General features: G+C 40.3%; 1 protein-coding gene across 4 annotated transcripts in view; it reads left to right on the top strand.

Moving 5' to 3' along the window:
* Positions 1 to 22,961, top strand: part of epha6 (eph receptor A6) — a gene marked incomplete at its 3' end in the record, with an annotated part of 173,564 nt that overhangs the window by 116,350 nt on the left and 34,253 nt on the right. For all 4 annotated transcript variants that reach the window (XM_079852445.1, XM_079852444.1, XM_079852447.1 and 1 more), the window contains exons 4-5: positions 10,660 to 10,815; positions 12,505 to 12,840. In XM_079852445.1, the coding sequence (XP_079708571.1) occupies positions 10,660 to 10,815; positions 12,505 to 12,840 (492 nt within the window). The remainder of the gene's footprint in view (positions 1 to 10,659; positions 10,816 to 12,504; positions 12,841 to 22,961) is intronic.

Raw genomic sequence — 22,961 nt, 5'->3', positions numbered from 1 at the left:
ATTACATTGACGCATTTGGGTATAAATTCAATAAATATTATTCCTGTCTATAGAAATATGATGTGAATCTAAAAGAATCTATCAATATTTCTCCAAATCTGCACATTTTTGAGCTAAAGCCCTGAGGGACGTTGTTTTGTGTATCGCTGTCATGACGACAGCACAGAGTTTTTTATGAATGGGAGCGGCTGACGCGCATAATTCATATTAAAGGTATCGACTCATTTTTTCATTTCATAACTCCTGACACAAATTAAGACATAACTGTCACTATGAGTTTCTCAGAATACAATAGTGGTCAAATACTGAAACTTGAGTCTTATATCTTTTTAATGATGTATAGTTTGTCAAGGTATAACATTAAATCTGATAGTAATTTTGAATTAAATAAATAAAAAACGCTTCAGTGCGCCGACGCACTGGTGAAGCTTAACAGGTTAAGGTTTTTTGATTGTAGTGTCTGAACAATTATAGACAAGTTTGAAAACATTTCACACATGTTTTAGTGCTTTAGTAGGCTACACAATGAGTCTATACAGTTAGCATGATGTTAGCTCTTAACTGCTGGATCATGCTAGTTTTTCAAACTTGTGGGTCTGGGGTGATTTGTGCCAAAGGGCCTGGGTTAAGTTGTGCCAGATCCAGACCACCTAGACCTACATTCTCACAGGGGATAATCTTGAGAAGTGAGGAGATGGGCATGCCTCATCATTGTTTGACTTAGGCCTGCCTACTATTTGTTTAATTTAGCTAACACTGATTTCAGTTTTGAGACTGCACTATGTTATTAAAGAGACGTTTTATTCCATTTTTAAGTGGCCTATGTCAAAATAGGATGTTTAGAAATTAGCCTAGTCACTTTATTCTTATATGTTACATAATTGACAGACAGCGCTATGTCAACAGGCATCTATTGCCAAAGCCTTTTTGCCTGAAATGATTCACAAATATCATATATTGTGTTGCTATGGTGCTCTAAATGGTTGCTAGGGCGTAGCTTGATAGACGACCAATAAGTCTCTCAGGATCATTGTGAAGCTGAGTAAAATGAGCCCGCCCCCTTGTCTCTATGACACTGTGATCCAGAGTTATGTTCAATACAAAATCCCTATGCAATTGACCATAGTAGGAAAAACGCATGCTATGGTATTCCAGGGTGACAATATCTAAATAAACCTTAAATTAGTAATTTTGTATTGAATTTATCTTGCTTTCATATAGCAGTATGGTTCATAACATTAAAATGTTCTGTTTTACTTCAGAAATCACTGGCACAATTTACCCCCAATGTATTCCCCCAAAGGCACAACTTCCCCCGCACCAGGGGCAAGTTGTGCCATGAGACCACTTTTTTTCCAAGAGCTATATTTCTGAAACAATTTATTTCAGATCCAAAGTTATTGTTCTCAGGGATGCACCACATCCTGAAATATATGTACATCCTTAAGTTGAAGGCATTACTGCCATGGCCTCACTTTAAAGTCACTTTGAGTAAAAACTGGCACAACTCACCCCACTCTCCCCTAGGGAATATAAATGTTCTTAGTTTTTCTCTGCAAAAATATTTAGTAATTGTAAAGGTCTTGGTCTGTTTTGGTTTCCTTTTCATTCTGTTCCTGTGCTGCTTTTCCTGAGTTCTGTTTGCTAGTTATTTTATTTTGTATGTCCCATAAATTAACTGTGGCCACCACATGTGAAGCCGATGATGATTTATTAACAGAGCTTGTGTCACCAACATGACACGTCACATAGTTCTTGTGTGTTCCTAGCACATTCACACTGAGGGGACAAGGACGTTCTTAAAAAGCCCAACACATTTAGAGTGCAGCATATTAGAATACACAAATCATATTGTACTTCTGTACAGATCATTTATCACATTTATCTCCTATCAAAAGAAATAAACATACTTACCAATGAACAATGCTATAGGGTATGACATTATCTTGATAAACAACTATGATAGAATGACTTCTGTTATAACAATTTATCCATTACAGTGAATAACTGAACGATAACAGATCTCATAGTGATCTCTGTATGAATGAAGAAAAAACGTTGACAAGAAAATTATACTGACAAAATGGAAAACACCATAATAAACACATTTAACAGGTATTCAAAATAAGAACCAAAGTGTCAATTAAATCAGTGTCAAAAAGCTCACTGTTCATACCATGGATTCGGCTTACAGATGCGACCTGGCCGTGTTCTGTAAGGTGCCTAACTGACCTTAGTGGGGGACTACTGTGTAATTTTGTGTGGATTCTGGTTGTGGATGGAGAGTTTGTGGTGTGTGATATTGAGAGATCAAAGTCCTCTGTATGTGTAGTGGTGTTTTGAGAGCCAATGTTCTCGGGGTTGAGCCATGATGGAGGGGGCTCTGCAACAGGAAAGATGTGGCATCGGTTCCTCCTGTATGTTCTCCCATTGAATTGGATAGTGTATGACCGAGGCTCCTTGTTCACCTCCTTTAGCCCCTGTTTACACCTGGTATTAAGTTATTTCCCTCTTTGTCGTGCGCTACTACAGCCACCATTATAGTAATCATGAATTAATAAAAAGTGTCGAACCATATTTTCCAAAAACACTCAGCAATGTCTATTTTTCATCATGGATTGATCCTTTTTTACTTGATAGACAATCCACACATTAATGCATAATAGATTAATAACTTTGGCATCAGTACAACAAGAGATTCATAACTCAAATTACAGACAGTACTCAAAACAATAATAAACATGGTTGCACAACAGATAATTGGATTCTATTTCTAATTTATTTTAATATATATATATATTAAAATACAAGTTGTGTTGTTACTTGTCAACCGTAAACAACCTGCTGTTATACTGTATCTATGGGATGCAGTGCGGCATGATATGCCAACATGTATTTGCTCCCTTTAAAATCAAGTCGTCTACACTTTTTGCTAATGTTTTGTGTTTATGCTTTTATTTTATTATTATTATTGCTTTATTATTTTTAATTTATTTTTAATTTAGTATTTTTAATTATTTATTATTACTGCTGATTATTACTTTTTTGCTGCAGACATGCTATGGAATAAATGTTCTATGTACAGTAGCATAATCTCTACCGTTTGACACATTTGTAACTCTATACGTTACATATATCATTCCACCCTGTGCTACTACAGAGTAAACTGTTTGCAGGCATATAGACCCCCTGGAGCAACCCAGGGTTAAGTGTCTTGCTCAGTAGCACATGTTGATAGAGAAAGATTGCTATATCAACAACTCCACAGTAACATTTCATATAGAACCAAAACTGCAACTGCTGCATTAGCAGCCAGTTAAATGTACATCAAATTGACACAGATAAATGGAAAGCAGAATTCCTCCTCCGCTCAATAAGGGCTATTGCTCCGCATAAGGCAGAAAATACACGCACTTCTTCCCTCGCAGAGGTAGAAAATCACATTCATAACATTTAAATACCAACCGGAGATTAAAAATGAATCATTTGTCCTAAAACTCAATGCTTATAATTCTTTGTTCAATGTTCGCTTCGGGCAGCGAGTCGGAGGACGGCAGCACATTTAGCAGTCTATTATAGACTGCCTTTCCAAATTGAATAATGACTGTTAATACTCTGCGTTTTGTAAAACTGTCATGTGAGGAAGCATTGAGTATATTCCAGCAATCTGTCACTCTACCCTTTGTTTGCCAACTGCTAACTGACAGTTATGATTAGCATTCAGGAAGACCATTCAGTAGGATTTGTATATCTAAATGCTGAGGGTGGGGAATAACACAAATTAGTGGAATCAGCAGGATCCGGGGCTGCCCGAAATGGACCTCTGATTGAATTTCTTTCTTTTTTTTGCTATCAAAGCCCTCCGATTTGTTTTCCGCCACACATCAAAGCTATTATTTTCAGCTTTTTTGTGTATTAAGTAATTGTGCTATCATGGGTCTATTTCCTCCACTGGGGACTGACATACTGCTGGAGGCAATCTCCATTGCCTATTTCCATACCCAGATAGACTGTCAACAGAGAGTACAGAAATACAGAGAGGGAGGTGGGCGGATGGAGGGACAAAGAGAGAGAATGAAGGAAAGAGATAAAGAGACCAAGAAAAGGCAAGAGAGAGAGAAAGAAAAGAGAGATGATGAGGCCTAGACTGCATTGCACCGTCAGGTCACTAGCTCTGAGAACATTCATTAAAGGCGAATGAGAATTTTAAACCGAATACCAAATCATAATTGCATTTTTTTACCAGCAGTCCCCTGTGCTAACGATGAAATTGTTTACCTGTGGGACTACATCTCTTCCTCTCTCTCTCCCCTAAAATTCTTTCTCTTAGTTCCCGTGTCCTCCTACCCTTACACCTCATACACACAAACACAGCGGCGCTGGAAAATGCCCCAAAACTGTCATGGAAAAGGAGAAAAAGAGACACAGAGAAAAGACGAAGAGAGAAGAGGAGAGAAAGAATCTCTAGAACTATATCTTCCACACAGACACTCTCTTGTCTTCCTGTCATAAAGGTCTTGTCCTCGGGGGCAAGAAAAGTGCCGTTGAGATGTGATGATTGCTGGGGGAGAGAGAGAGAGCGACTTACTCTCTACGCTGTCTGTCATTGTAACAATTCAGACACACTCAGAATAATAAAACCCTTCACTTTCTTTCAAATGGACCACCTAAACCTCCTCGCTGTTGTTATTATGCACTACATGACCATTAGGCAAAACCTGAACTGTAGGTCAGGCAACCGAACAACTTTCCTGAGGTTCGTTCCCAAAGCCACGGCCATTTTCTAGAAAAGTTTAAAGCGTGGTTGCAGGGAATTGGATCAATTTTCTAAATTACTGTCTCCTGTTCATCTCCCTGCTGTTCTAACTCCCTGCTCAGACAGTATGTCAGCTGATACTCAATACATGTCTGTCTGAGGGGAAAATATATATATTCATATTGACATAGCCATTACGGAGTCCATTAACTGGCACTGAGGGTTGCATTTAATTGGCTTTTTAGAAGGTATTGGCTTGCTTTGAGGTGAAAGTAGCAGAAACTACTGTATAGTAGTTAAAGCTCTGTATTTTCTACAGCACAAGAGGCGTAATCAACAGGCATAGTTCAAATGACTCTGTACGCAATTGGATAGTCCTTCAACCAATCAGACCAAAGATCCAGGTGACGTACTTTGCCGAGCGATGCGAAAACTCCAGGCAGGAAACGTGTCAACAAACGTGTTGGTTTGTAGCATTGATCAGCGGTTTACAGAAGCAGCAATGGCATCGAGCGATGCGAAAAAAAAACATGAAAGTGAGTGGTATTTACACCCACTCAAGCGATTTGTTTGCTAAACTAAAGATGCCAATGAGCATCGTCGAGAGGTTAAAAGGAATTGGATTGACAGTCGTGCGAGAGCCAATAGCGCGCCAGGTGGATAAGCCAGTTTGTGATTGGTCCCCGCAGATTTGTAACGGAAGCAGGATAGAAACATTTACAGGTTTCCAGCCTGAGCAGCAGGACAAAATCAAATCGCCGGCAGATCGGGCTGGGTTTACCCAGTCTAAGAAACTACTGTTTTAGCACCTGAAATTCAGTGGAGACTGTGGTATATAAATGTCTTAATTGTTCTAAAAACAACAGAAATCATTAAAAAAAATAAACCCAAATGAACTGTACTGAAAATGAAGCTTAATTAAAGGTGAATGTAGTATTGTTTTTAGGTTGTTTTTTTTGTTTTTTTTTTCCTCAGTGCACCCATACCAATGTTATTTTATCTCCCTCTGTGAAATTACAAGCTCCACAAAGAGCCACACCGGGAGTCATTTTACAATGTGAGCAAATTAAAATTGAACTAATTTCCTAGATCTAAACGACCACTTTGTTATCACGCCTGCCTCCAGCGCTGCCTCATCCTGCTTTGCATCCTTTGATATTGAGAGCTGAACCGTTCTGCAGCATGGCTGCCTGTGAATCCTCTGGGGAAAGGTAAATGCTGCAGAATCGTACCGTTCTTGGTATCACTGGTCTTCACTTCACTGAGGCAGATCTACTTCCTTTGTCGGCCTAATTAGAGCGGCTATGGGCCTTGTAAAAATGCCAATACTTGTGGTTCAGGTCAGATAGTAAAAGCATAAATAGCTGGAGCAATACTGGTAAATAATAAATAAATATATATAGATGTTTCTTCAACTTTGGAATTTTTTTTTTTTTTTTTTTTTTTTTTTTTTGGATACTTATATCCCAGGGGTTGATTTATTTGTTTAGGTTTTTTAAGATTTCAATATTATTATTCTCTTTTATTGTATATGTTATATTGTATGTATATATGTATGTCTATATATATTTTATTATTTGACAATTGACCATTGAAAAATGAATTATAACATGTTTAAAAATGTTATAATCTAAACAAAGAGTTAAAAAATGATTGCCCTACAGTTGTGGCATAATTTCCACCACATCAAATAATTTTTCCCGTAAAATGTTGTTGTTTTTTTCTTCAAAAGTACTATACCTATTTACCAAGAAGAAAGTGTCAGTGGAGAGCATGCTTTAGATTACAAATCCAAGGTAAATATTACTTGTTAGAATTTTTTTTTTTTTTTTGGCAAATTATGAAAAAAAAAAACGGATATTTTAGTTGTGTGTGTTTGGGATCATAAAAAGCTAGCTGTGAAATTAGCCTTAACAAGACAAAGGAGTCAGGCATTGTATTACAAAATGTCTAAAATACAATACGTTTTGGACAAGATGTGGTGGACAAGACACTGTCATGGAAATGTTTTTATGACTTATGAAAAAAAAAAAAATCTCCTGTGATGTATGTACTGTATGACTGTCAGACATTATAGAGAACAAATTAAATGTTTAATTTCAGGGTTACAGGATTAGTTTCAAATTGAAAAAGCCAAACCAATTCAGGCTTTGTTTGGACCATGACGTTGATCATCAACTTTCTCTGTCAACTCCTGAATTCATGGAGTGCATGCACATGAAAGTGTGACCTCAGTAGTGAACAGCCAATCACATGCCTTGAAACTTAGAGAAACTGCAATTCACTTCTTGCAAGAGAATCAGCAACATTCATCTCTCTCTTCTGCCGAAGATTATGAGATGGAAGAATATGAAGTACATAAATACATTTACACAGCAAGAAGAAACTTGTCAAGTTAGTTTATATAGTTGATTATATTAGGCATACAGAGACTGGAATATGTAAGTTCACATTTAGTCATTTTTTAAAGCTTTATCTACTGATTCCAAATCTTATTTATATTATATAGTATTCATTATTCATTTAACTAAATGCTTAAAAATAATTGTTAAACTAAAATTGTTCATGTGTAATGGATTAGGGGTATAATAATCATATAAATAATGTATAAATCATATAAAATAATTATAATAAATTGCCAATTTTGTCTTTAAAAATCTGTTACTATGGTGACCTTTAATTTGGAGCAAGATAATCTAGGGGAGTGGCTTTTTTTTTTTTTACATCAGACATGTGTCACTTTGCTTACAGCTGATTGGTTCAATTTTGGTTTGAGCTCTCTTACTCAGAACATAACCTGCCCCGGAGCAGTTTAGCTGTGGGGTGTAAGTTATTATGGTGATGAACACTGCTAAAAGCTGAACCACTCTCATCGTGCCTAAAACCAAGGGTTGGCACAAACGTACTGAAACGTACCTGGCTATTACAATTAGCATTTCCAATGACTTTAATGAGCAAATCCTGAAAGATCTTTTTTTTTTTTTTTTCATTCCTTCCTTTATAAACATTCTCAGATCTGGATGGTGGCTCATTTGTTTGACTACTTGTCGAATTTGTGCTTCCATAACATATGTGTCATGATCCTGTTTCTTTCTCACACACACACTCACACAGTATCGCTATTTCCTCATTTACGCACACACCTACTCATTTAATCGTTATTCCCTCTCTGCTGTCTCTCCTTTTCTATTAGCCATCGCTCACTCCCCTCTTCACCTGAATCCTCTTTTCCTCTGATTAGCGTTCCTACTTCTTTTCCCCTTTCTCTACCTGTCTTTGCCTGAGTATTGCATTTTCTCATGTGTACTAAACGTCTATTAATCCCTGTGTCTCTGTCATGTCATGTCATAGTCCTGTCGTGTTGGGAGCTGATTTTCTTTAAGAGAACCCTACTGAGCCGGAGAATCGCCGCTTGCCTCTACTCTCCCTCGGGAAACGCCAGCCTGCTCCATTTCCCTGTCATACGGAGCTTTCTTCTGAGCAACTCATTTCACCCGGGCTGACTACTGTTTTTGTTATCAACAAGCCGAGACCTTATTTGGACGTTTACTACAGCTAGTAGTTCTAAGTTTCCCTTTGAGAACCTTTTCTGTTTACTGAACTTTCTGGCAAGCTCTGTTCCAATTAAAGTGATTATTTATCCGCATTTGCTGTCTGATCCTCTTACCTTCATGACAATATGCTCTCCATTTCCGTAAAATAGAAGTTGACTTTGTTTACAACAGATCTAAATAAAAGTAAGAACAACTCATTAATGATTTATACATTGGAGTTGTTTTCCTTGCTAGGACACTGCCAAACGCCTTTACCGATTTTAAAAGATGCTAACAGAGGTACTGCGCACATACCTTGTTTCTCTGCATCACAATAAGGACAAAAGGCTGCTGGAAAGCTCCAAAGCTCTCTGGGAATGGCCCTGTTACTGGAGAAGGTGTCTGGAGTCAGAGAGAAACAGATCAATGCCTGTAATGTTGTGGCTGTAGAGAATTACTAACCTCTGAGGAGCAAATTTAAATAAAAGTAAAACTAGTGTGTGTGTGTGAGAGAGAGAGAGAGAAGAGAGAGAGAGAGAGAGAGAGAGAGAGAGAGAGAGAGAGAGAGAGAGAGAGAGAGAGAGAGAGAGAGAGAGAGAGAGAGAGAGAGAGAGAGAGAGAGAGAGAGAGAGAGAGAGAGAGAGAGAGAGAGAGATAGAGAGAGAGAGAGAGAGAGAGAGAGAGAGAGAGGAGAGAGAGAGAGAGAGAGAGAGAGAGAGACTTCAGAAAGAGATCTGCTATCTTACATTTAAGATGTGTGTAAGTATGTGTGCTTGTGTGTGTACCACTTAACTCAGTCTCGTCTGGCTGCTCTCCTGGGCCTTGGCGGGTCTTTTAGTGTGGAGTCTAAGTCCAAGACAGGGAGTGTTTAAGAACTGCTATGGTTTGGAGCATAGAAAAGATCAAATGAGTTAGGCTGCACACTGGAGGGAGACAGAGAGAGAAAGAGGGAGAAGGAGAAGCTTTTAATGTCTCTCTTAAGCTAGCAGTTCCATGGAGACAGACAGATTGAAAACATCACCTCACATTTTATCTGCCTCACGTGTCCATATTGTAATTGGTCGTTTTTAGGGTTATTCATCTGCATGTGTATTTTGAGCATCAATTTAAAATAATATAATATTTATATAAATAAAATATACAATATAATATTTCAGATAAAAAGACAATTCATTTTGCATAGATGGAATGCTAAAATGTGACCCTACAACAAAACCATGAGGCAATTTTTATAAATTGTGATGCATCATCTGAAAGTTGAATAAATAAGCTTTCCATTGATGTGTGGTTTGTTAGGATAGGACATATTTGGCCAAGATACAACTATTTGAAAATCTCGAATCTGAGGGTGCAAAAACATTGAGAAATTCGCCTTTAAAGTTGTCCATTTATGTTCGCGATTCTGCTGCATTCACTCACATAAATAAATGTTATATTTTTCTTTTATATACGGTTGGAAATTTACAAAATATCTTCATGGAACATGATCTTTACTTAATATCCTAATGATTTTTGGCATAAAAGAAAAATCGATAATTTTGACCCATACAATGTATTGTTGGCTATTGCCACAAATATACATGTGCGACATGTGACTGGTTTTGTGTGTCTTGTGTGAACATGATTGCAAAGTGTTGTTATACACCACCATTTAAAAGTTTGGGGTCTGTAAGATTTTTTTATATTTTTGAAAGAAGTCTTTTTTTTTTTTTTTTTTTACCAAGGCCTCATTTATTTGATCAAAAATACAATAAAACAGTAATATTGTGAAATATTATTACCATTTAAAATTTCTGTTTTCAATTTTAATATATTTTAAAACGTAATTTATTACTGTGATGGCAAAGCTGAATTTTCAGCAGCCATTATACCAGTCTTCTTTGTTCTAATATGTGAAGATTTTCATTTTTATTAAACATTTTTATTATTATCAATGTTGAAAATAGTTGTGCTGCTTTATATTTTTGTGGAAACCATGATATTTCTTTTTCACGGTTGATAAATAGAATGTAATGTAAAATAAAATAAATGTAATGTTAAAAAATAATACTTAATTTGAAATGGAAATCATTTCTAACATTATAAATGTCTTTACTGTCACTTTTGATCAATTTAATTCATTGATGAGTAAGGGTAAGGGTATGGGTATGGGTATGGGTATGGGTATGGGTATGGGGGGGGGGGGGTATATACAGTATACAGCAAATATTGATAAATGTGAATAATTGTGATTCATTTGATTAAATAATTGGCAATTAATTTCAGTAAAAAATGTTTTTGATTGACAGCCCTAATCAGATATGTCTGTTTGTACTTTCACTAAACCCTGGAATGCACCACCTTAACTTTTCTCTTATGTTTTCCACACAGCCTGCAGACCTGGGTTCTACAAAGCCTTTGCAGGAAACATCAAATGTTCAAAGTGTCCCCCACACAGTTCCAGCCACTCCGATGGTTCGCCACAGTGTCACTGCGAGAAGAGCTACTACAGATCCAGCAAGGACCCTCCCACCATGGCCTGTACACGTTAGTCAGCCCATTCTTAACGCTTTTTTTTTTTCACTACACATTTGAATTTCAAAAGTGGTTACAGCATTTTAAAAACACAGATAGTTTAAATAGACAAATGATATTTAAGAAATTTGACACAAGCACAAGAACATTCTTGTTATGAATATCAGTGAATGTACTGATTTTTGCAACAAGTAAAAAAAATCTGCAGTCAAATGCTCCGAACAAACAGGCAATCCTCCGACGCGATCAGGGATGCCGTTAATATAAACCATCCACTTGTTTCTGACACTGGGGTCCTTCTGAAGTCTGTGCAGAGACACAAATGAACTGTTTAAACTGGATGTATCAAAGCAAGTATTCTTGCACTCTTTCATTTGTCCTGTTGTCGACAGACTCAAGCATGTCAGAAACTGAACTCGTACCTATAAACTGAAGCTAGTGTAGACAGCGTCAGTCATTATAATGGGCTGTATTTGCTTTTGTCGCGTTCACATCCAGTGTAGGAAAATGTCAGCCATTAAACGACTGAATGTCAGTGGGCGGGTCCTATGGTGTGATGATCTATCTGTCGATGTCTTGCTTTGGAAGCAGTCATATGCAAATGTTTTCGCCAGTGTGACATCACAAATCCCACAATTCAAAACAAGCTGTTTTTGGAGCTTGATTAGATACATGTTTTTTTTTTTTTTTATATATTGAGGAGGATGTTTTAAGCTATACTTGCAGGATGTTTTAATGGTACAAATACCTCTTATATGTCAAAAGATCAAGGGAAATTTCTCATGTTATTTTCTATACAATCTATAACTGAGACACAGGATGACTCCAGCTGTGGTCGTATGAAATGAGAGAGAACAAGCCTGCGATGTGATACAAGACGGGTGAAAGTTTTCATGGCACTGGTTTCAGTTACCCAGAAGAGAAATAAATAGGTAAAATAAGATTACAAAAAGGTAAAGATAAGTATCAGTGCAAAACAAGAAAGACACAGATCATGTCAGATCACTCTAATTCTCTCATCATTCTCATTCTCTTTTCTGTTTCTTCTTCCTCTATTGTTTCTGATTCTATTGATCAGAATTTCTCTTATTTCAGTCTTCTGATTCATCATCCTCGTCTCACAACCCCCCCCCCCCCCCCCCTCCCTCCCTCCCATCCCTCCCATCCCTCCCATCCCTCCCATCATAGTGCTTACTCGAATTATTCACCAAACTCAATCTTTTCCTCACCAGCAGCAATCTGCATTAAAAACAGGAGAGGAGGAATAATTACTTCCTTGTTATTCACGAGTGGGTGCAATTATCATTAACTATGATAATCATGTCTAGGACATATTCTCATTATCATCATTAGCTGAGTCTGGGAAACAGAAGATAAACGCAGACTTCCCTGTACCTGGCTCTGAGCCGGGGTTCTATAGGAAACAGAACCAGGGTACTAGAGCAGAGACATTTGTATATCAGCTAAACCAGAGGGAGGGTGGGAAAGAGAGATGACAAAAGCTCTCGCATGATTTTTAAGGCATTAGAGGGATTCATTAGTTAAAGCATAAGCACATTTTTGAGAGAGGGGGAAAAAGTTAAAAACTGTTAATCTGCATAATATTTTGCGCAAATAGCCATTTTTCCCCCCCTCTCACAGATGGATTTCTCCCAGCATGATAATTATGGTTGCTAATGTGTCAGGTGTCTCTCCTTTCAGGACCGCCCTCACCTCCTCGAAATTTGGTTTTTAACATCAATGAGACCGCCCTCTTCCTGGAGTGGACTCCGCCCAGTGACACAGGTGGTCGGAAGGATATAACCTATAACGTCTTATGTATTCGATGTGGAGCTGATGGACAGGCCTGTGAGCCATGCAACAGCAATGTGCGCTTCGTACCCAGACCCACAGGCCTCGCAAGCACCTCTGTGGTGGTCCAGGACTTTGTGGCACATGCCAACTACACATTCCAAATCGAGGCTCTCAATGGAGTGTCAGGCTTGGGAAGATCCATGAGACAGCTTGCCAATATCACCGTGAGCACAGAGCAGGCTGGTGAGTAGAGCTGTTTTAACACTGAACTGACATAAGTGGATCATTGAAATGATAGGCTTTTTTATGTGTAAAGTTATGTTATTATGATCACATACAAGGCTCATATTACAGAGGAATATAGGAATGGACTAAATAGATTTCTGCATGTGATTCCGGTGCATTAAAAATAATACACTAATGAAAAAGAAATCTAATACCTTAATACAGTTATAACTGGTATAGTGTAGGGGGGGCTTCATGGGAGGAAAACTGAAAATGTTGTTTTGCAGCCTGTGACAAGTCCTCCAACTGTTCATGAAAAAAAGTATTTATTAAGGGAAAATACTTTGAAATAAATAAATAAACAAGTTTTATAATGAAACTCTAGATGACGCTGGCTGATGGGTCTTAAATGCAAACTGATTATATTTACATATTTACCTTCATGGCACAAGCTGATTGGTTCATGTCACATCTGCAGCCAATGACCTTGCTGCTCAACATTTAAAGGAGAACTCGGCAACTCTAGCGAACTCTAGTCACTTCTTCGCTGATTTTTCCTTTGTTGTCGCATGTTTTCCCCACGAGCTCCCCCTACAGCTGTGGGGGGGCGTATATTTCACAACACGGTCGTAAAAAACTCACTTGCGGCGGCCTCCTCCCCCTCTCTACAGCTGCTCATGTGCGTTTGTTTTGATCGGAGCAAGCCAACTGTATCGTGTGGAGCTATGTCTACCGAGGTGGGTAATCTGGTAATACATGCGTGTGTGTTTATGTCGAATTGCCGTAAAGCAATTCGTGTTTCGCGCTCGTTCTCGCTTCTCACGAGACTTCCAATTTCTATCTTGCCGGGACGGTAGTCCCCAAGTTGCAAGGTTGGTTTTCCGCCTGGGAACGCTGGGGGGAGCGGGGAAAGTCACCAATATCACCAGAACAGGTTGTTTAACCATCCAAATGAATTCTAGACAGTTTTATTAAGTTAAAAAAGTTACCAAGTTCTCCTTTAAATAGCTGGTTAGCGTTCACTATAGCAGTCAGATTGCAGTGCACTTTCAGAGGTCCCCTGAAACCCTCCACCTCCTCCAGCTCCACCTTTAAAGATCTGCTATGGGTAATTTTTATATTATACATGTGCTGAAGCAGTTTGTCTTACATGTGTACATGCTCACAGCAGCGTATCGGTGTATGTATTGGCAGTGGCAAGTTCCTATACTCTGTTCATATACTCTGTAGCAGCAGCAACATCAGAGGCAGCAACATCATAGCAGATATTTTCTGCCAAGACCAAATACATTGACATTGTCATATTCATTACCATGCTAAAAATCTTCTGAGAGACATGCTAGAAACAGTATTATGTTCAAAAGTTTGGCATCAGTAAGATTTTTCTTTGTTTGTTTTTCAAAGAAATTAATACTTTTATTTAGCAAGGACCAAGGACACATTAAATTGATCAACAGAACGTCTTGAAAAGAGTTTATAAAGTCAAAAAATTAGTCAGCAGAGTAAATGTTGTGTCCCTCCATGTTCTCGTCCTATGTCAGAACTGGATACACACAATTACTGTTTTGTTTCTTTGGGGGAGGAGCACGCGGCTCTTGCGTTGAAGCAGGGCGAGTACAAGCATTGTGAGCTGTTCACAGTTAAAATGCTGCATGCTTGCCTTAGCTACTTCCAAACCGCACCCTCATTACCATCGCGTGATCTCAAAGCGTGCCCGGTGCTTCTTCGGTTCACACGGGGGACGATGATATATCTCTTGGTTCTACAGACTACGAGGAGCCTACCTCTGAGCATTCCTCTAGTGAAAATAAATCTGTCGACAAATTGCTTTAGGTGGTTACTCGCACAGTGGCCAGGTTACAGCTTGACTGGCCACACGAACAAGAGACCCCCAAACAATTTAAGCTAGAGGATAGGTTTCTGTCCAATGGCAGGGGAGAGGGACCAAAACACCAGTCTCTCCCCTTCTTCGAGGACCTCCATGACGAACTATCAAAGTCATGGAGTAAACCATATACTTCTCGCGTCTTTGTGCCCTCGACGTCAAATTTTTTGACTATCGTGGGTGCGAAGTCGCGGGGGTATACGGAGATGCCGCAGGTTGAAGAGACGCTCGCGGGCTATCTCTCGCCTTGTTCGGCATCTTCGTTAAAGAGACCTACCCTCCCCACGAAGCCATGTAGAACAACTTCGGCGCTCGTGGGAAAAGCTTATCAAGCTGCAGGTCAGGCTGCTGCTGTGCTGCACACTATGGCAGTGTTACAGGCGTACCAGGCTGACCTGTTGAAGGATTTGAGTGCGGGAAGTACCATCAATGAGGAAGCGTTCACTGAACTGCGTAGAGCCACAGATCTGTCTCTCCGTGCTACCAAGCAAACGGCCCGTGCATTCGGCCTTTCAATGTCGGCGCTGGTTAGCACGGAGAGGCACCTGTGGCTTAATGTAACTGGAATAAAAGATAAAGGCCGCATCTTTCTACTAGACTCCCCAGTTCCACCCTCTGGCCTGTTTGGCGACTCCATCAACACAGTCGGTCTGGTGCCCAGTCTGGTGCCGATGGTCTGGTGCCCAGTCTGGTGGGGTTAGCCCCCGTGGGACGGGGCGCGTACAACATCTTACTGCCCCCTCTCGTTACCCCCCACGAAACCTCTCCATCTCTGCCGCCTCTGGTGCTTCGGGGGGCAGTGGTTTCCGGCGAAATGTTAGATGTTCAGTTGCTTCCTGCTGTCATCCAGGACACGCAACATCTAACATCCCCTCAAAAGGAAGTGTTAAAATTGATACCACCCTCAGAGAGTCTGGCAGCGTGGAAACTTCTGCCAGGCATTTCTGCGTGGGTTATAAGCACAGTACAAATAGGACACAGAATCCAATTTATTCGTCATCCTCTGTGTTTCAACGGCGTGGTCTCCACTTCCGTGAGACAGAAGCTGATGCATGTACTGTCACAAGAGCTACCAAAGATCTAAGATTGGGGGGCTGTGTCCAATCTTAGATCTTCGAGGCTTAAATCCTACAGTCAAAGCGCTCAAGATGTTAACTGTCAAGATGGTTGTGTCGCAAATTCAACATCAGGATTGGTTCGCCACGATCGATCTGAAGGACGCATATTTTCACATAGAAATATTGCCACAACACAGGAAGTTCCTGAGGTTCGCTTTCGGGGGCGAAGCGTACCAATTTCGGGTTCTTCCATTCGGTCTAGCCTTGTCACCCCGAACAATCACAGAGACATCGTGTTAGCTCTTCTAGTTTCTCTAGGGTTGAGACTCAACGCCAAGAAAAGCTTTCTTTCTCCTGCCCAGAGAACGACTTATCTCAAGATCGTTTGGGATTCGATCACGATGTGGGTACAACTGTCTCCCGCTTGAATCGAGACCATTTGGTGTACCATGAGCAAAGTCAGGCTAGGCCAAGATCGCACTGTTCGTCAGTACCAAAAAATGTTAGGTTACATGGCTTCAGCATCTACAGTGATTCCTCTGGGGCTGTTGCACATGAGACCGTTTAAGTTGTGGCTAAAAGCCAGGGGATTTCATCCAAGGGCCAATCCTCAAAGGCAAATGAAAGTGACACGCCGTGGGCTTCGTACACTATCTCTGTGGCTCAGACCCCGGTTCCTCGCCTTGGGTCCCACTCTAGGGGCGCCTTGTCGTCGCAAACTGTTAACGACAGATGCCTCCCTGATGGGCTGGGGAGTCATCCAGCTCAAGGGGAATGGGAGGGTCATCAGCTCGATTGGCACATCAACTGCCTCGAGTTGATGGCTGTATTTCTGGCCCTGAAATTCTTACTCCCTCAGTTGAGATGTTGTTGTGTCCTAGTGTGGGTGGACAACACAGCGACAGTCTCTTACATAAATCACCAGGGAGGTCTGTGCTCACGCAATCTGAACAGAATTGCGAGGCAGATTTTTCTCTGGGCCCAGGACAAGTTCCTGTCTCTCAGGGCAGTTTACATTCTAGGACATCTGAATGTGGGAGCGGATTTACTGTCCAGACAGAAACTACTAATGGGGGAATGGAAACTCCACCCAGAAGTAGTGAAACAGATTTGGACCAGATTTTACAAAGCGGAGGTGGACCTCTTCGCCTCCCATCAGACAGCGCAATGTCCCCTCTACTTCTCTCTGAGTCACCCAGCCCCCCTGGGTCTGGACGCGATGACGCACACATGGCCCAAAATGCGCCGGTATGTGTTTCCTCCAGTTTCTCTGCTCCCAGGAGTTCTAGCCAGAGTTCGCCAACAAGGGTCTTGCCTCTTACTGATAGCGCTGCGTTGGCCGAACAGAGTATGGTTCTCAGAGATAATATCTCTCCTCAACGGCTCGCCATGGCCGATTCCGGAGAGGAGGGACCTTCTGTCTCAGTCGGAGGGCACGATATTCCATCCCAGGCCCGACCTGTGGAACCTTCAAGTTTGGCCCCTGATGGGTACCAATTGAGAGATACTGGGCATTCGCCTGACGTTATTGAGACCATTCTCAGTGCTAGGGCTTCCACCACTAGACATATGCCAGCAAATGGGGTGTCTTTGAAAGGTGGTGTGTTGTACATAGTGCAGATCCGGTCAACTGCCAGATTGCTTCAGTTCTGGACTTTATGCAGGAAAATTATCAACAGGCACATGCCCCACCACTCTCACTCTTATGTGGCCGCTCTTTCGGCTTGCCACGCCTTGGTTGACGAGGTGCCACACGGGAGACATCCTCTGCTCGCTCGTTTTATTTGTGGGGCCAGATGACTGAGGCCTCCCGTAAGAACCAAGATCCCTTCATGGGACTTAGCTATAGTCCTCAAGGGTCTGGTTGAGACCCCCTTTGAACCTCTAGAGTCAGCGTCTGACAAACTTCTGACTCAAAAAATGTTTTTTCTTATGGCTATAACTTCTTTAAAAAGAATCGGGCATATGCAGTCTCTGTCGATCTTGCCATCCTGCTTAGACTTTGCCCCAGGAATGGTGAAAGTGATTTTGCATCCTCATCCTGACTACCTGCCTAAGGTTCCTTTCTCGACTGTACATCCTGTCACTCTCGATACATTCTGCCCTCCGCCATTCACAACGCCGGAGCAGGAGAGATCTCACAGTCTATGTCCAGTCCGTGCTTTACAAGCCTACATCCACCGCTCTAGCCAGTGGCATAAGTCAGAGCAACTGTTCGTCTGTTATGGGGGCCGTAACAAAGGGTGATGCTTATGATGCGCGCGGTCAAGCTTCGCCAACGGGTCTTAGGGCTCACTCCACCAGGGGGGTCGCCTCCTCTAGTGCTTTGGCAAGGGGTGGCCCCTTACAACTTGTTTGTGATGCGACTGGCTGGTCCTCTCCGTACACATTCATAAGATTTTATAGTTTGGATGTTCATGCCACTCCGGGCTCTCACGTCCTTGAGTCGACATTACAAGCTAACGTCTGAGGCCTTCTTGCGTTCTTGTGAGCACACCTACACAACCATAAGGGTCCAGACACATTCAAACACGGCGGTGTGGTAGTTTCGATCCCAATGCGCTAAGCAGTGCAGCATCAATTGTAGCTTTTGAAAGGGAACGATCCGGGTTCCTTGACTGTAACCCTGTTCCCTGAAGAAGCAGAACGAGATGCTGTGCTACATTGCCGTGCTGAAGATGTCCCGGGACTGCTCTTCAGACAAAATATCCTGATGATGCACCTGTGGCTCATCTATTTATAGCCTCGCGTCGCGGGTGAGCACCGATGACGTCACCGACCGAGACTATTAATACCTCCAGGTCAATTCTATTGACATGTTACACACAATATTCACAGCTGGTCACGATTAAAGATGTTCCCAATGTGCTAAGCAGCGCAGCATCAGGGAACACGGTTACTGTCAAGTAACCCAGATTGTTCTTTTAAACTTTGTATCCTTTTCGATTAAAAAAAAATCCGGAAAAAAAGATGTATCACAGTTTACACAAAAATATTAAGGAGCACAACTGAAAGTTTTTTGTTTTTTAATAATAAATTTAATAAAAAGTGTTTCTTGAGGAGCAAATCAGCATATATTGGTTTTATTGACTATGTAAAGCGCTCTGAGAATTGACTTTTAAAAGCGCTATACAAAATAAAGTTATTATTATTATTATTATTATTATTATTATTATTATTATTATTATATTAGAATGATTTCTGAAGGATCATGTGACACTGGAGTAGTGGCTGCTGGAAATTCAGCTTTGTCATCACACTAATAAATTACATTTTAAAATATAATAAATATAAATTATTTTATTAAATATTTCACAATATTTCTGTGTTTTTGATAATTTTTTGCATTCAGCATCTTGACTGGTTAAATTACAGACTCTCATTCCAGCCTCCATCTCTTGATGTTCTGAGCCATAGACCTACTAGCATGTTTCCCCTGTCTGTAAAAAAAAAAACTATTGGCACAACGTATTCATAACTTTGCCATCCTGGCCAGACTCTCATCGTTCATCATGATAATGATGATAACTGCAAATTTCATTTCATCCTTGAGAGGCATTGTCTCAGCACATCAAATGCGGGATATCTCCTGGCCTAAGCTCAGTTTCACACTAATAGAGACACACAGCTTTATCTAAAAGCCTGCTGTCTTCCTCTATCTGGATTCCGTATCCGCAGATATGGCCAAACTTCATTATTAGAATCTCCCCAAGTTTCCACAGGACAGCTCTCTCGAACCTCAGGACTTATTCTCACACCGTATTTAACAGTTTCTCTCTGTGTGCCCATTTCATGTGCTCTGACTGATGATTCACTACTCACATTCATTGGCTGGATTGTGATTTGGAAAAGCAGAGATAGTCAACTGTTTTGTTGCATGAAGTACTGCAACATGATGAATGATTTTATGTCTGGAGAAGTGTTAGAGGTCAAAAGTCATATTTGGACCAGGTGGTCTTATACTCTGTTGTAAAGACGGGAGCTCATCAGCATCAATATCAGTGAGAAAAAAAGACTGATTGATTGATATGATCAATCTCCCCATGAGGTGTAATCACAGTTAAGAGCTTCACACCCTTCCTTCAAGCCCTCAATCTACCACCTGTGGAGGGGGAAGGAGATGCAGATTTTTATTGAAGGAATGGAGCAGCACAGTGTATATATAGCATCTAAAATATTCAGAACCATTTGGAGTGCAATGAAGTTGGGATTTAAAATATAAGATTTTCATTGATTTAGATCAGGGACCCCTAAATGGAAAGAAACACATTTTAAATGCTGTCATCATTTACTCGCCCTCATGACGTTCTAAACTTGCATTAAATTCTTTCTTCTGCGGAACACAAAATAAATATTTTGAAGAATGTTTCTGCTTTTTTTGCCCTTACGAAAAAAATCATTAACAGTATTGTTGTTGAGACCAGCTTATTTGTGTCTTGGCCGATGTTATGGTGTTGTGCAATCCTAACATGAGTGACTTTCCAAAATACAAGGAGATTCTTCAGAAACAGCATTAACCTACAACCAACAGTACAACACAGGGAGTATAAACACAGAGAGAACTAAGGTAGACACAAGTGGGACTAATCAAACCAAGGTAACAAACAGGGAGGAATTGCTAACTAAGGAGACTGGAACTAAATTAAATGAAAGAAAACACAGGCACATGAACGACAGCATGTGTATGTGCATGTGTATAACACATTGTATACGACAGCCATCGGCACTGATCCTCAACAAACTCATCTCCATACCGGCGTGATGACTCCGACTTCCATCCAGATGAAACTGGATAAATATTCTGAATGTTCTGATCCAATCTGACTTCTGACCTGTAATGCTGCCTGAATCATAATCATATACACTGTTCGCTCGTTGGCCAGAGGAGAACTGGCCCCGACTTACTTAAGGTGGACGATGACACAATTTTCTTCTAGAAACAAACTTTGTTGTATTGTTTTCATTTTATCACTGTGAAGCTGCTTTGATACAATCTGTATTGTAAAAAGCGCTATATAAATAAAGGTGACTTGACTTGACTTTACATTGATACATAATGTGACCCTGACAGCCAAGACCTGAGTAGGTTGAGTCTGAGTCAAGACTAAGACCAGAAGAGGGTCAAATCTGAGTTAAGAATCCCAAAGACTCGACAAGACAAAGATCATGAATGCAGTACATGGTCTTGGACTTGGACTCAAGATGGATAAGACCAAGTCCAGTCTCGAGTAGTACAACACTAGTCAGTAGAGTCCAGTGTTGTTTTGGACTTCATTAGCCGCGTTTTCACTGTTGGGCCAAAAGCGGGTGTGCTAGTGCGTGCCAGGGCCAGTCCCGTTTCCACTGACACTTCCGGGGGTTGATTGGGCCTCGTCAGGGCTTCCTCGGGGCCAACGGCCAGGGTTTTCTGGCCCGCCGAATACCTTGGTCCAAATTGGGCCAGCTCGGGCTAGAGGAGTGGTTACGAACAGAAGCGGAGTTTACCTGAGCCGGGAGCCGGGAGACGGCAGCACCAGATGATTCCATATACCAGCTAACATCAGCATTAAAGTCTTATAAGTTAACATAATTTACCTCAAAACTCACTTTCATGTTTGAATGCCTTCTGTTTGTGATGATGTGGATTCTGATCACTGTATAAGGCAGAAATATTTATACGCGATGCAAAAGACTATGCATGCTAACCATTACCATAGTAAACATGGTAAAAATGAACGCTTGAAGAAATCAGACAAATCATAAAAGCTATCATGTTTTTATTTTATCTGTCAGTAGCCTAGGCCTACGTCTCGTCTCTTTTTACCGGACTATCATAAAAGAAAGCAACTTTATTTTTCGGGAGCTTCCTCTGTTTCTCTGACTGAAAATATAATTGTAGCCTACTGGTAGAGCGTGCTAAAGCTCATCAGGTCGTATTTTTGGTGCCATATTTGTAAAAATTATCATGCTTTCTAAATGTGATGTAAATTTGTCCTGTAACTACCAAATAAACTGATACAGACTGAATAAGGTAAGCCACTTTATTTCTTTGTGGCTAATGTGCAATTTTGACACAAATTAATTCATTATGATCAATGTATCACTTTTTTATTGTAAACCTGTGGTAAAACATCTATTCTTGGGTTTTAAATATTCAGGTAAACAACAAAAATGCCATCAAAAGGTCGCTTTTATCATGTTTGTTTTGTGATCACCCTGTTTCCATTGATTTATATCTGATTAGTTTTCTGATAAAACTTCCATTTGTTGGTGAAATGATGGGTTTGTGTGACATTGTTCCAGAGAGGCGTGTTACAAGCGGGTTTTAGTGAAGCGCTGTGGAGCTTCTGGCTCGACAGTGGAAACACGGCTATTGATGGATACATTTTTCTAAATATCTTATTTTGTGTTCCACAGAAGAAAGTCATATGAGTTTGAATTGAAATGACATGAGGGCGAGTAAATGATGATGATGTTTATTTTTGAGTGAACTATCCATTTAATGTATTTACATAATTAATAATGTTTATGTTGCAAAGGTATTAAATGAATTATGATTGATGTACAAAAAATTGATGTACAAAAAAAGTATTTAAAAATCAAATTAACTATGAATATGTTCCTCTAGGTTTGGAAAACAGATTGTGTCCAAACATATGTTGTCATTCTGAAGAGAATACCAGTTGTTTTATCATTTAAAACCTAACAACCTTAATTTAGTTTTCTTGAAAGATCGGAAAAGGTCTGCGTTTTTAATATACTGTAAATACTACTTGATTTAAGGCTTGATTTAGTGCAATAAGTATAGGTTTAGGTTAGAGTAAGCAAGGTGATCCTGATCATAAAATTCCCACATAATTTTGCAGTATTCAATGGCAATGGCTTCAATAATGACAGTGCACACAGTACTTGTATGTTATTCTACATCTGTACAAATGCTTAGGCCTAATGCTATAAATTCACAACATCCTGTACTGAAGATCACGTCAAAGTAGCCGAAGTTAAAACCCGGAACTCATTACAATATATCTCAGTAAGATTTGTAGTAGCAAATCTTTCTCCACAGTGTCTATTTAGCCCTACATCAAATGTTAATAGAGGTCAGATTGAGGGGAGTGACCCTGGGATTGAGCTGGGCTCTGTGGAGAACCCCACAAGGGTGATGATGGGGCAAGGGGCCAACAAACCTCCAGTTCCAGAACCAGTGCAGTATTAAT

This window comes from Squalius cephalus, assembly GCF_949319135.1.
Source record: "Squalius cephalus genome assembly, chromosome: 2".
NCBI lineage: Eukaryota > Metazoa > Chordata > Actinopteri > Cypriniformes > Leuciscidae > Squalius > Squalius cephalus.
The sequence above is the reverse complement of the archived record's forward strand: the minus strand, read 5'-3'. Positions and strand labels throughout refer to the sequence as shown.